Source organism: Silene latifolia, chromosome 9 (genome assembly GCF_048544455.1).
Source record: "Silene latifolia isolate original U9 population chromosome 9, ASM4854445v1, whole genome shotgun sequence".
NCBI lineage: Eukaryota > Viridiplantae > Streptophyta > Magnoliopsida > Caryophyllales > Caryophyllaceae > Silene > Silene latifolia.
In genome coordinates this window covers 185,576,064-185,589,118 of record NC_133534.1, presented here as the reverse complement: position 1 = coordinate 185,589,118, position 13,055 = coordinate 185,576,064, and the positions used below count along the sequence as shown (strand labels likewise).

The 13,055-nt window shown below is 39.1% G+C and overlaps 1 protein-coding gene across 1 annotated transcript; it reads left to right on the top strand.

Moving 5' to 3' along the window:
* Positions 1 to 6,022: 6,022 nt before the first annotated feature.
* On the top strand, positions 6,023 to 9,371 carry LOC141600278 (putative clathrin assembly protein At4g32285). The gene is made up of 2 exons (XM_074420474.1): positions 6,023 to 6,380; positions 7,145 to 9,371. The coding sequence occupies exon 2, from the start codon at positions 7,184 to 7,186 to the stop codon at positions 9,116 to 9,118; it is 1,935 nt and encodes a 644-aa protein (XP_074276575.1). The 5' UTR covers positions 6,023 to 6,380; positions 7,145 to 7,183; the 3' UTR covers positions 9,119 to 9,371.
* The last annotated feature ends 3,684 nt before the right edge of the window (positions 9,372 to 13,055 follow it).

Below are 13,055 nucleotides of genomic sequence, written 5' to 3'. Positions count from 1 at the left end.
AACCAATTTAATGCAAGCGAACTAACACTTATAGCAAAACAGTCAAATGCAAACGAGTTATAGGATGTTTATAATAAAGCTGGACCGTCGACTTTGCAAGACCTTTAATAATGGACTCTCACGGGTCACTCTTCTCTCATGAAGCAAAGGGTGAACATATATATGTAAGAGAGAAAGAAAAATAGTCGCTCACCTAGACTACGACCCACATAAACATGCATGCAACAAAAATGATAGACGATTCAAGTACTACACATACATTCCAACCAACAATGTCCGTCACAGTATAGGAATAGTGAGGTTCAGGTGAGAAAAGGCAAAATAAATTATGGAAATGTGGAGGTAAAAGCGTCAAGCTAGTTCCTAAACAAGACCATATAGGACCATCCAAATCTTAGCTGTCTAGAAAATAAGGTACAGGTGCCCTTCATTTGGCACACAACTCACTAACCAAAAACACTATCTCCTCAAAAAAATATGGAATAAGACGGAGGAGTGAGACCGTCACAAGATAGAAATAAGCACAGACGGACTCAAAATGCAAACCAGCTAAGATACTTTGATTTCCATTCTTTTGGTTTTCTTCCTGTACATGTGATTCTTGATCTTTTTTTTAACACGTTTTTCTCTTTCTTTTTCAATTTCAATTCTTTTTTTTTTCTCTTTTCTTTTCTCCCTCCTTATATACACCAACTCCAATCAAAATACACACGACCAATCTGCAGACGGAAAAATATACCACAAAAAACAAACTAAACTAGCTTGACTAGGCAGACTGAGTTTTTGATGTAGCTAATGGGTCAAAAAGGCAAGATTTGGCTTAAGTGGAGCTAAATGGGCGAAAAATATAAGAAAAGGGAAAAATTTGTAAGCACCTCCCTGCATGTGACACCAACCACTAACCCAAATGTATGTAGGCAAAAAGCAATTGAATTTCATATACGTGCAAATTAATGAACATGTTATGCAAAGAGTATACTACTCACAATCCCTATATAAACCGGTCATGAATGACACCAGTTATATGAGCTCTAATCCTTAGAAATTATAAGTAGTTTGCCAAAATTTTTAGGTCAAGTCTATTCGTTCAGCTAAATTTTAACATAAACTCGTAGATATGCAATAAGACAAAGCTAAAAAGAATAATAGTTTATGCAAGGCTTAAGCAAAAAGACAATTGCAGTGCAATTTCATCATTGAAATCTACCGTTCCGACTCAACCTATATGCAAAAATAAACGTGAAAATTTTTAATTTTTCGAATTTTTTTTCTATTTTTATGAGATTTTTGAATTTTTATAAAAATAAACGACAATGCATACAGAAATTAAACGTGACAACAGAAGTGCAATAAAAACAACATGCAGACACAGATATGGATGCATAACCTCCCCAAACCAAATCGTACAATGCCCCCATTGTACCAAAACATGGAAAGGAAATACAAATTAAAAGAGAAATAGAGTAAATACAGAAATCTCGCAAGATTGCGCGAATAAGGGACTTCCCCAAACCAGCCGGCAACGTGGGAGGTCGCTAAATAGCCCAGAACATCGTCACAGGAAGCAAATCAAAGCAAGAAAACTCGATCGAGAGAACCGATTATTAAACAAAATAAAAACTGAAATGTTCGAAAAACAACTAAAAAAAATAAAATCTCTCCGGGTCGCCTTCCGGGTAGCGCTAGTTTCAGACAGGTCCTAGCTCGACCTTCTTTTCTTCGAGCCTCTATAATTAACCTGGTCAAAACAGCTCAAAGCGCGCAGCAACCGATCAAACAGCTGCGCATGTGCTACATAAAAATGTAAGTAGCACCACAGTGGAATAAAGATATAGAAAATAAAAATGTACAACCGTTTAAGCCTAACAAATTTCTTATGACAACTCCTAAGTTTGTCCAAAAATAAAGGAGCTCAGGAGCAATTACCAATAAATTAGGGTATCATTTCAGATTAACCAAATTAAGATGACAAGAACAGTGAAAGATCGTTAAATTAATTGACCAACTGGGAGGGGGTATAGCATTAAAGTGCGAAGCATAAGTCAAATGAGGTAATGTACTACTCAAACAAACAATAATAAAATTATCGTTAACTACCTCAGATGGGTTGCTCTCACAGTCGGAATCATCGACAAAAAAATATATTACCTCATCCGTCCTAGGAGCAATTACCGACTCAGCTGTCTTCTCGTCACCCTCCTCTGTGAATTCCGTCCCGTAAATCGCAGCCTCAAGCGCATCTAACTCGGCTTTGAAAAGGGGAGACTCACCATAACCGTTGTCATCATCAAAATTGTCGTCTAAAATGAACCCAAGTAACAAATCATTGCTCGCCCTGGCCAAATCAGTCGATCGAGTAAAAATGTTACTCGATCAAGAGCTTTCCTCATGATAATCACTCGATCGAGTACATAAATCAACTCGATCGAGTACTTCCTCTAAGCAACTGTTCGATCGAGTGGAATTTTCTGCTCGATCGAACCTTTCTTCAGGAAGTTCACTCGATCGACCAACATAATCCATTCGATCGAGTGATTCTTGCTGATCAGTGCATAAATCTTTGTCTGAAGCATCACTAACTGATAGAACTTCGCAATCCTAGTCATCAGCATTAAGCAGCACGGGTTCTTCATGGGAAAAACCGCTCTCTGCGTAGGTAACGCATGCTTCCTCTAGTTGCCTAATTTTCGACTCAGCAGCTAGCTGAGCTATGTCAGACTCGATCTTATCAATTTGCGCACAAACTTGTCTATCATATTCTTGCCTTTTGAGTGCAAGTGCCTTCATCAAAGATTTCAGCTCCGCAATCTCTTCTTTCTGTCTATCAAGAGGAGGAGCTTGTTGTTGCGGTGGCCAGATAAATGGAGGCTTTTGATAGCCTCGCTGATAGGATGGATGTGGCGGCACAACTACAGAAGGTTGACTAGCTCGTCTACGCTTCTTAAACGCATAGACCTCGTCGTTCTCAGCTGCATTATGCCCAGCATCACCACATCTCCCGCAGTAAATCACCTGTTGCGCTATATAATGGAACATAGGTGACGGGTCAAAGGTATTCAAGCCTTCCCTTTGACGATCTTTTACCTAGAACTGTCTAGGTAGGACCTGTAGGACCTATCAAAACAGCACTAAAGAAAAAGATGAGAACAGCCTCAAGGGATAAATCCCTAGATGCTAAAGACAGACAAATATTAAACAAGTAAATAAATAGTTGTCTCTCCGGCAACGGCGCCAAAATTTGATACCTGTCGTTTAAGTACCAAAAATAAATACCTAGCTACTACTAACAAAAGTCAGCGGTAAGTAGGGTCGATCTCCACAGGGAGGCGGTCACTATCTACTTGTCTATTCGGTCTGTCTACGTCACAAGATGGGGGTTTTAAGTATTTGAACTAAACTAATAAGATTAAGGCAAGAGAAAAATGAATAAGAGAAATTAACAGAAGAAAGAGGGAACTAGGATGTCGGTTCATCAATGAACGTTAAATAATTGCAGTTAAGGTCACAGATTAGTCAATGTGTCAGTCTAAGGGGCAACGAATATCTCCTTCCGGTCTCAATTCACCCTAAAATGCTATTAGCTTAACTTCCGCCCTCACTAAAGCATCCTATTGCTCACTGCAGGTCTCACCCCTTCCAACCTTCCGGTCTAGATCAAGGCTTACCAAAGTTAAATAAGCTAATTGCGTCGACTCAACTAGCAGGATACAATTATAGCAGTGATTAACAACATAGACTAAAACAACAACGACAAATATATAAACCTAATTAGCAATTAACAACATTCCATCGAATCACCTAATCCTAGCAGAGAAATTAGCTAGACATAATAAAGGGAAGAGCAAATGGTAAAAGAATAAACATTAAATAAAGAGAAGAAAAGAGAAAGGAGAATTACAGAGTAAAATCCGGAAAGCAGATAACAGTAGAAAAGTAACAGGGAAAAAGTATTGTAAAGTAGTGTATGAGATAGGGAAGAGAGTTACAAATGACGTCCCTCTTCCTATTTATAAGAAAATAGAACTTTTATTTAACCTAATGACAGATTGAAGCTAAAAAGGCCTGAGCCCAATAGAAACCACTCGATCGAGCCCTTTTAAACTACTCGATCGAGTAAAATAAAGCTTAAATCACTCGATCAAATAGAAAATGAAACTACTCGATCGAGTAGAAAAAGGACTCGATCGAACATAATTGTACTCGATCGAGTACTTTCCAGCGCACAATTCTTGCTTCGCGCACTGAACTTCAAACGACTGTCATTTCTTCGTTACTTGGGAAAACAGGACGATTCCCATGGCGTTGGAAAGCTAAGAGGACAAGCTTTCATTTCCAATTGGAATCACCTGAAAATCAGTTGTAGAACTCAAGATATGGCTCTTAAAAGTAGGCACTAGCAATTTGAAGTTCTTCCTTTGCTCGTCTAGTTATCTTTCTTCTTTGCGCATCTCAAAATAGCTACATTCCCGCTCCAAATTCACTCTTCCTCCAAATGCATGCTAAACGGACGGTAAAAGGCTCGATTTCACTACTTTCTGGTCCATTCTTGCAAATAGAACAAAACAAACCAAAGTAGCATATTCGGGGCATTTCGTAGCATAAAACTACGATAATAGCATAGAAATACGTGCATAAAAAGGCTAAAAAGGACTATATAAAATGCACGTATCATTATCCTTTCTCACTCCAAATCCTCTCCCTTATCTCTAAAACCCCATAAACCTCTTCCTCCATGAATTCCAGCTTGCTCTAGGGGATTGTTCATCCTTTTCTCATCCTTTCCACCATTGTAAGTCAAGATCTAGCCTTCTTATTTTAGTAGTAAACCCTAACTTTTGGGAGTTTTCATTTGGGTTAATTAGCTAGTAATTAGTAAAAGTAATATGAGTAATTAGTGGGTAATAATAAGGGATTTACATTGTATATTAGTGTAGGATGTAGTGGTGATGGTATTCCATGATTTGTTTAGGGATAAGACGGTTTTTGCGAGACGGAGTCGTATGGAACTCGAGTAGGTCATGAAGAATACGAAAAGATAGGTTAATCCTACACGGTATTAATAATATGTGTGTGTATATTCACATGTCTTTTACATCATTTGCATAAATTAAGTCGGATTTGTATCACATGGAATGTGGAGGATTTTGGTGAGTCTTTTATGTTGTTGGGATCGTATTGTATTATATGGTCAATTGGTATTCATGATGCACGAGAAAAAGGTAAATTAGTAAGAGTTTTGCATAATCACTATGAGATGAGCATATTGACATATCGTGATGCATCCAACCTTATTTGTGATGGTTGATAATCGTTGGTGGTAACTGATCGGACCCGAAAGTGACCAAAATGGAAATAAAATCACCAATAAAAAAATAAGACATAAAATAACATAAATTGAACTGAAAACTGGATACCGTATTTACGGATATACGGAAAAACCAGATATACGGAAAATCGATATCGGATAAGGATACTCAAAATTGAGATTTTGAAATTAAACTGATTTCCGATACGGTTTTGAGAACCGTATGACCCGAAATGATCCAATAGACTCGAGACTAGACCTGACAAAAGCAACCCGACCCAATCAACTTGACCCGAAAAGGCTGACTCGATACCTGAAAATGACCCGAATTATCACCCGAATGTGACCCTAAAGCCCGAATTGACCTGACCCAACACGAACATGACCCGTAACTGACCGGACCCGAAAGTGACCAAATCCAAAACCACCAAACCCGAAAATAACCTGATAAAACATAACTCTAAGAACCGAAAAGATTTGAAATGAATTGGTTAAACTGGTAGCCCTTTTTATGGTGCAATGTAAGATAAATAATGCGAAAGTTCGAATTTTTCTCAGTTAAACTTAAATATGAATTAATATGAGAAGGATAGACATAGTTTTAATTATTCATATGAAATAACCCAAGAAAAAATTAAGAAGTAAAATAAAAATAAAAATTCTAAGACCGCTCTCCTTTTTATGTGTATCTCACATTTTATTAATTAATTAATACTCGTATGATAATACAAGTACTCTTCATTATTCTCTTTCCTCTTCTACAACATTTCACCCCCTTTTTTCTCTCCATTTCATTTCTTTCCATTTCCACCCATTTTCGTTTCTCCCTCTTCTTATTTCTCTAATAATTTCAACTCCATCTTTTCCGGACTCAAATCCCCATCTCTATTCTTCATTTTTACATTCATTCCCCCCCCTCCCTTTCTGCTTCTATTTCGGAGAGAATTTAGAGAAGAAACAAGTTCTCGTACACCCTTGGATCCAGCTGCGATCTCATCCTACCCTCTATTTTTCTCCTTTTTAATCTACGGATCCGACGTCGTTTTGCCAGATCCCCTCTTTTTTTTATCCTTCCGTATGTTTTATTTCACTCTACACCTCCTTTTTTTACAATTTCTTGTGAATTTATTTTTCTAGATTCGAAATTAATTACCATGTATGTATTTCATGTGAATATTTTGGGAAAATTAATGGACTGTTTAATTTATGATGAATCATTTGAATTCAATTTGGAATCTGAGATTATAATTTAATTCACGTATATACTTGTAATGTATTGTATGTTTTAGTTAATGTGATTCAACTTAATAAGATCAATTGGATTTGGTTGATTATACTTTATTCAATTCATTAATTATTATCATCAGATCATAAATAATATGTATCAACCGACACTATCTTAAAGAGTTATGTATGATTTATAACACGTCACCTATAAATTTTCATTTTAACATTAACCCTATATCCAATGTTACTCTGTCGAATTTCGGAAATGTTTTAGCTTAGTGGTTCAGACGACAATTGTAGGGACTATAGTCGATACTACATTACTATAGGTCCCGGTTGAATCCTATTTCCCTTTGTATTATAACCCCGAAAAATCAATTCAATTCATACTCGATTTATTCTCTTACTCGTCGTTGTCACGACCTGATCTACCTCGTTTATGAATTAATGTATACTTCCTTCCATTCCGATTAAGCTATATACGGAGTACATTTTTTTTGGACGTTATATACGATTCAATGGAACGGAGGAAGTATAACGCGAAATAAGTTCAGATCTTAATTGAGTTTGTCTTTTTATTTACAAAGGTGTATATTTGTTTTTTTTTTGAAGGGAGCAATAGTATTTCAGTTTGGCTGAGAACTGAGGAAAATGGCGCCCAGTATTAGGAAAACAGTGGGTCAAATTAAGGATCAAACGAGTATTGGACTCGCTAAGGTATCGAGTGACATGGCCCCTGAGCTTGAGGTGGCCATCGTTAAGGCGACTAGTCATGATGATGACCCTGCTGATGAGAAGTACATACGGAGGATCATCACATTTACCTCTTACAATCGTATGTATGTCAATGCGTGCATAACATCAGTTTCGAAAAGGTTGGGGAAGACGAGGGATTGGGTCGTGGCTTTGAAGGCATTGATGTTGGTCCACAGGTTGATGAATGACGCTGACCCGGTTTTCCAGCAGGAATTGTTGTATGCAACTAGGAGAGGGACTAGGTTGTTGAATATGTCGGATTTTAAGGATGAGGCCCACTCCAACTCGTGGGATCATTCTGCTTTCGTGAGGACTTACGCTTTGTATTTGGATCAGAAGTTGGAGCTCATGTTGTTTGATAGAAAGATGGGAGGTAGGGAGAATGGCGGAGCCAGTGGAAGTGGCCAGGGTGGCGAGATTGTCAAGTATGAGTCAAGGGATGATCGGTTTAGGTCTCCACCAAGTCGGTTTGACAATGAATACGGGGATTTTAGGGAAGAGCCCAGGATGAGGAGGTCTAGATCGTTTGGAGATGTTGGGGAGTCTAACGGGCGGGAGGAGAACAAGGCTGTTACTCCTTTTAGAGAGTGGACTGCCGAGAGAATATTTGCAAAGATGATTCTTTTGCAGAGGCTTTTGGATCGGTTCTTGGCTTGCCGACCCACGGGATTGGCAAAGAACTGCAGAATGCTACTCATTGCATTATACCCTATTGTGAGGGAGAGTTTTAAGCTATATGCAGATATATGTGAGGTTCTGGCTGTTATACTCGACAAATTTTTCGACATGGAGAACGCTGACTGTGTTAAGGCCTTTGACGCTTACGCTAGTTCAGCAAAGCAGATAGATGAGCTCGTGGCATTTTACAATTGGTGTAAGGACACTGGCGTTGCCAGGTCATCTGAATTTCCTGAAGTTCAGAGGATCACTGATAAACTACTGGAGACCTTAGAGGAGTTTGTGAGGGATAGAACCAAGAGGCCAAAGAGCCCTGAGAAAAAGCCAGAACCTGAACCAATCAAAGAGGAGGAGCCTGTCCAAGATATGAATGAAATAAAAGCTCTGCCCGCTCCTGAGACTTTCACTCCATTCCCACCAGAGCCCGAACCTGAACCCGAGCCAAAACCAGAGGTAACTGGGGATTTGGTTGATCTTAGGGAGGAGGGAGAAACTGCTGATTCTCAGGGTAATAAGTTTGCTTTAGCTTTGTTTGATGGACCTGGTGGAAACACCAATGGGTCATGGCAAACATTCGCTTCAGACGGGAAAGAGGTGACATCAGCGTGGCAAACTCCAGCGGCCGAAGCAGGTAAAGCCGATTGGGAGCTAGCCTTGGTGGAAACCGCCAGTCACCTATCAAATCAGAAGGCAACCTTAGGTGGTGGCTTTGATCCCTTACTTCTGAATGGAATGTATGATCAAGGGATAGTTAGACAACATGTTTCCGCTACCCAGATGAGCGGAAGTGCCAGTAGTGTTGCCTTACCGGGAAAGACAACAACGCCCATGTTAGCACTTCCCGCCCCAGACGGGTCGGTCCAGACAGTCGGTGGAGATCCTTTTGCAGCGTCATTGACAGTTCCTCCTCCTGCGTATGTGCAGATGTCTGACTTGGAGAAGAAACAGCAGTTACTTGTCCAAGAGCAGATGGTTTGGCAACAATATGCCAATGGTGGAATGCAGGGTCAAGCTACTTTAGGAAAGATTGGCGGTCCAGGATATTATCCCCCCGGTATGACACCTATGACTACTCCAATGATGCCTTACGGAATGCCTACTGTGAACGGGATGATGCCGCCACCAGGTGGGTATTACTACAATCCCATGTAATTGAGCGTCTCAACTCAAGTTTGTAGCCATTATGTTCTTGTCCCTTTTCTTTTCCTTATATTGATAATACACTATATCCCCAAGGTAAAAAAGAAAAAAAGTTGTGAATGTTTTAGGGTTATGGGGTTGAGGAGGAATATTGTACTACTATTGTGCATCTGTTTTGTAATATTAACAATTTTCTCGGACGTATATTGTGTGCGCATTACACTTTTTCATGTGTTCTAAGACCCCTGAGACTGAATTTTTGTCATGTTATAATCTCGGGCAAATATTATTATTTTTTACTCCCTCCGTCTGTCCCATCTCTCAAATTATCCAAAGTTCTTGAAGAGAGTATATGGAGAGAGTATTTACTACGGAGTGTAATTTGCAGTTGTAAGGCCAACTGTTAAGACTGTTTTGTATTTGTTGGTTTCCGGTTGTAATTAAGCTGTAATGCATGTGAGGGTCTTAGATTTATTAGGTTGATGTTGATTTGTGAGCTGTTAGTTGAATGAGTTACTTTGTTTACCAACTTGCCTGTTTCCTTGAGAAGTCAAGGGTTTGAATCTTGAAGGTTAGATGGACTATGTCAAACTTATCATCAACCCATATGTGTAACATCGTAGCTGCTTCTGTGAGATCTTTTACTTTCTCAATCTGCTTCTGTGAGATTGCTTTATGCAAGTGTTGTTTTATCACGACAGAATTAGCGAGGGTGACTTTGGTGGGTTATCGTACTGGTGGGGTTTTGGACTTATGTACGTGGCTAATATCGCATGATGCATGCAAATAGTTGTTGAGCCAAAATTTGATTCACAAAACTTTCGAATTTCTCATTGTCCAAGAGGATTAGTGATCCTGCAAGGCTCCCACCCTCGAAATCCATCAAATGCAGTTGCGGTTTATTAGGGGTTGAGCGAACCTGGAACCTATTAGAATTTTGTTGGAATGATCATTTTGGGCTTCAGCAAAAATTGTTATCCCACCTGATTTAGCTGAGAAAAAACGCCATTGAAATCATTCTGCGACATAATTAAGAACAAAACCCTAACTAGACTACACGTCTATAAGGTGCAAACATTACGACCCAAAAGGGCCACACTTCCACGGTAGCTTCACTACCCTTTCAAGCCACTTCCACCACTTCTTTGAAACCACTACGCCAACTTCTCCGATCCGACCCTTGCAGCCCACGTCCTCACTACCACCAACACCAGCACTTCCTCTACGGCCACAAAAAGTCGTGTCCTCATCACCTTCGTCGGCCTCTCTTTCTCTCTCAATTAAAACTCGGAGTTTAAGATTCTGATAATCGTTACCAATGGCTCCTTGACGTCAACAACTTATTTTCATATTTGATCTTCAAGTTCCAGTTTTTAAAGTTGAATACTTGTGTTTTTAAATAGAAAATCTTGTGTTTTAAGTTGAAAACCATACGTTTTGATTTATGCTTAATTAATTTTCTTAAACTTCCCGCATTTTATAATTTTAATATCTTAAAGTTTTAACTTCAAAACTCACCATTTTAATTTGAAAACTCCATATGATTATATGAAAGACCAAAGGCTTTCAATATATATATATATATATATATATATATATATATATATATATATATATATATATATATAGAGAGAGAGAGAGAGAGAGAGAGAGAGAGAGAGAGAGAGAGAGAGAGAGAGAGAGAGAGAACAAGATCCTAAAGGAGTCCACCTATCTTTTTGAGTCATGTGAGTCCAACAAAAGTATCACACGCCATACAAAACAATATCACAGGTTATACAAAACAATATCACGAAAAACTCGCATTAAAACCAAGAAAAAAAAGGCGGGAATATTTTAAGTGCACAACTCGCCTTCCACGATACCTTAACAAGCACGACCACCAACACTATAACTCACACATCTCCACAAATAAGCTCCCACAATAACGACCAAAAATAGAGTACACGAACTCCTATAACCAAATGACCCCTACGGCGACATTAAAGCGACTCTAAATATCCATTACAATCATCCTCAAGTGCATTCTCATCGTTACACCAACAAACAACAAATAAGTATAAACGACTTACGACCCGACTCCAAAACGTGCCCAACACAGAGTACACAAACCCAACATAAACTTGATGTTTCAATGTAATAAACCATTATTAGATGCCTTACAACTACGCTAACACGTCTCGAAATTTTCAAACCAAACAGAGCTATAATGAAGACGCACAACAATGTCGAATATTGCCGAAAATCGACCCAAAACAGTACTAAAACGCTTCGACCAGCCCTTTACTCACGCTAAAAATCAGTCCCAAAACATCATATATTACACTCTAGACACCTCCTATAATGCCCATGATGACCATATGATCTTTAATTATTTTACTGAAATCCGACATCGTATTATTTAGTCTACGAGGCATGAAGGTACGAAATACACAAGGATGGGAAATTAGATATATGAACCTACCTCAAGGGGACGAAAGTCACGGTGGCAGCGAAGTTGTAGGAGCTTTTGTGCGTGAGAAAGAGAAGAGAATGGAGTCATTGGTGCGAGTGTGTGTTTAGTATAACACATGATATTGTTTCTTATTACTCGTGATATTGTTTGCTATGATTTATGATATTGTTACTGGACTCACGGACTCAAATATTTAGGGTGGACTCACGTGATCCTAATTCTATATATATATATATATATATATATATATATATATATATGTATATGTATATATATATGTATATGTATACATATGTATATGTATACATATACATATATATACATATACATATATATACATATATATATATATATATACATATATATATATATATATATATAGAGGTGGGATCGGGTGAGAACGAACACTCGGTGAGAACGGTGAGAACAATATTAATTAACGCCCAACAATTCATTTAAACAACCAACACCATTTTATTCCTTCCCGTCATTATAAACTCCGTACCATATTCTTGTCTCCTATCTATTCAGCATCCAAGAAAACCAGAACATTGACGCCGGCAACGACTTTCGATCACCCACATCCCTCCGGCAGAGGCTTCCGATCACTCACGTCCCTCCGGCAACATTGCCGTCGAGCCACCATATTCTCTTTACTTAATCCGTTCTCTTAATCTCCTATCTAGATCGACTCCAGCCACCGTATCTGGCATTTCGCCTGCAAATCTGTAACACCCCCATACTTCAAGTGCCTTACCAGGACCACTTAAGGCATAGAAGTGCTACCATCTCGGTCACCCGAGGCAATGATAATCATAAGACAATAAAGAAACATATTTAAATAGTAAATAACGTTTAATGTGATTACATGATCAAAACCAAAACTGTAAAACTGAATTACAAGATTCTCAGACGGTCTACAGCTAAAACTATCAAAGCTATAAAACATCGTCGACACAACACGGAAGACTTCTAACGCCACGTGAAGACTCATCCCACTATCCCATACGCGTCATATCATACCGCTCAATAATCGCTCACCACCCCGAATGGATCACCACAGCTTTAAAACATTTAAACGGGTCAATACTATTTACACAAGTTATATATCAACAAGATAACAACCAACACACCTCAAGCAATCATACACAATCGGGCACTCCACTCCATCTCCGTCACCGACGTCCACCGGACCAGCCACGCCAGGGGGGACCGCAGCCCGTTCCCACCTAAGCCCCGCTCATCATACCGAGCGATAACCCTGTCCCATTAATGTGCACATCCCCTTCCGTGGCGGGTTCCACGAAGGGCGAAACTAGGCCGTGAAGCCACTCCCGCAAGTGACTCCACTCAGCCGAGAACGCATCTCGAGAACCACAGGCAAACAATCACAATCACAATATCAACAACCGTCTGAACCAATCAACAATGTATAAGCACAACCGTCTGAATCAATCAATCACACTAATTACAGCACAATCACCACACATTATG

Coding starts and splice junctions, on each gene's coding strand:
- LOC141600278 (XM_074420474.1), top strand. CDS start 7,184: ATGGCGCCCAGTATTAGGAAAACAGTGGGTCAAATTAAGGATCAAACG.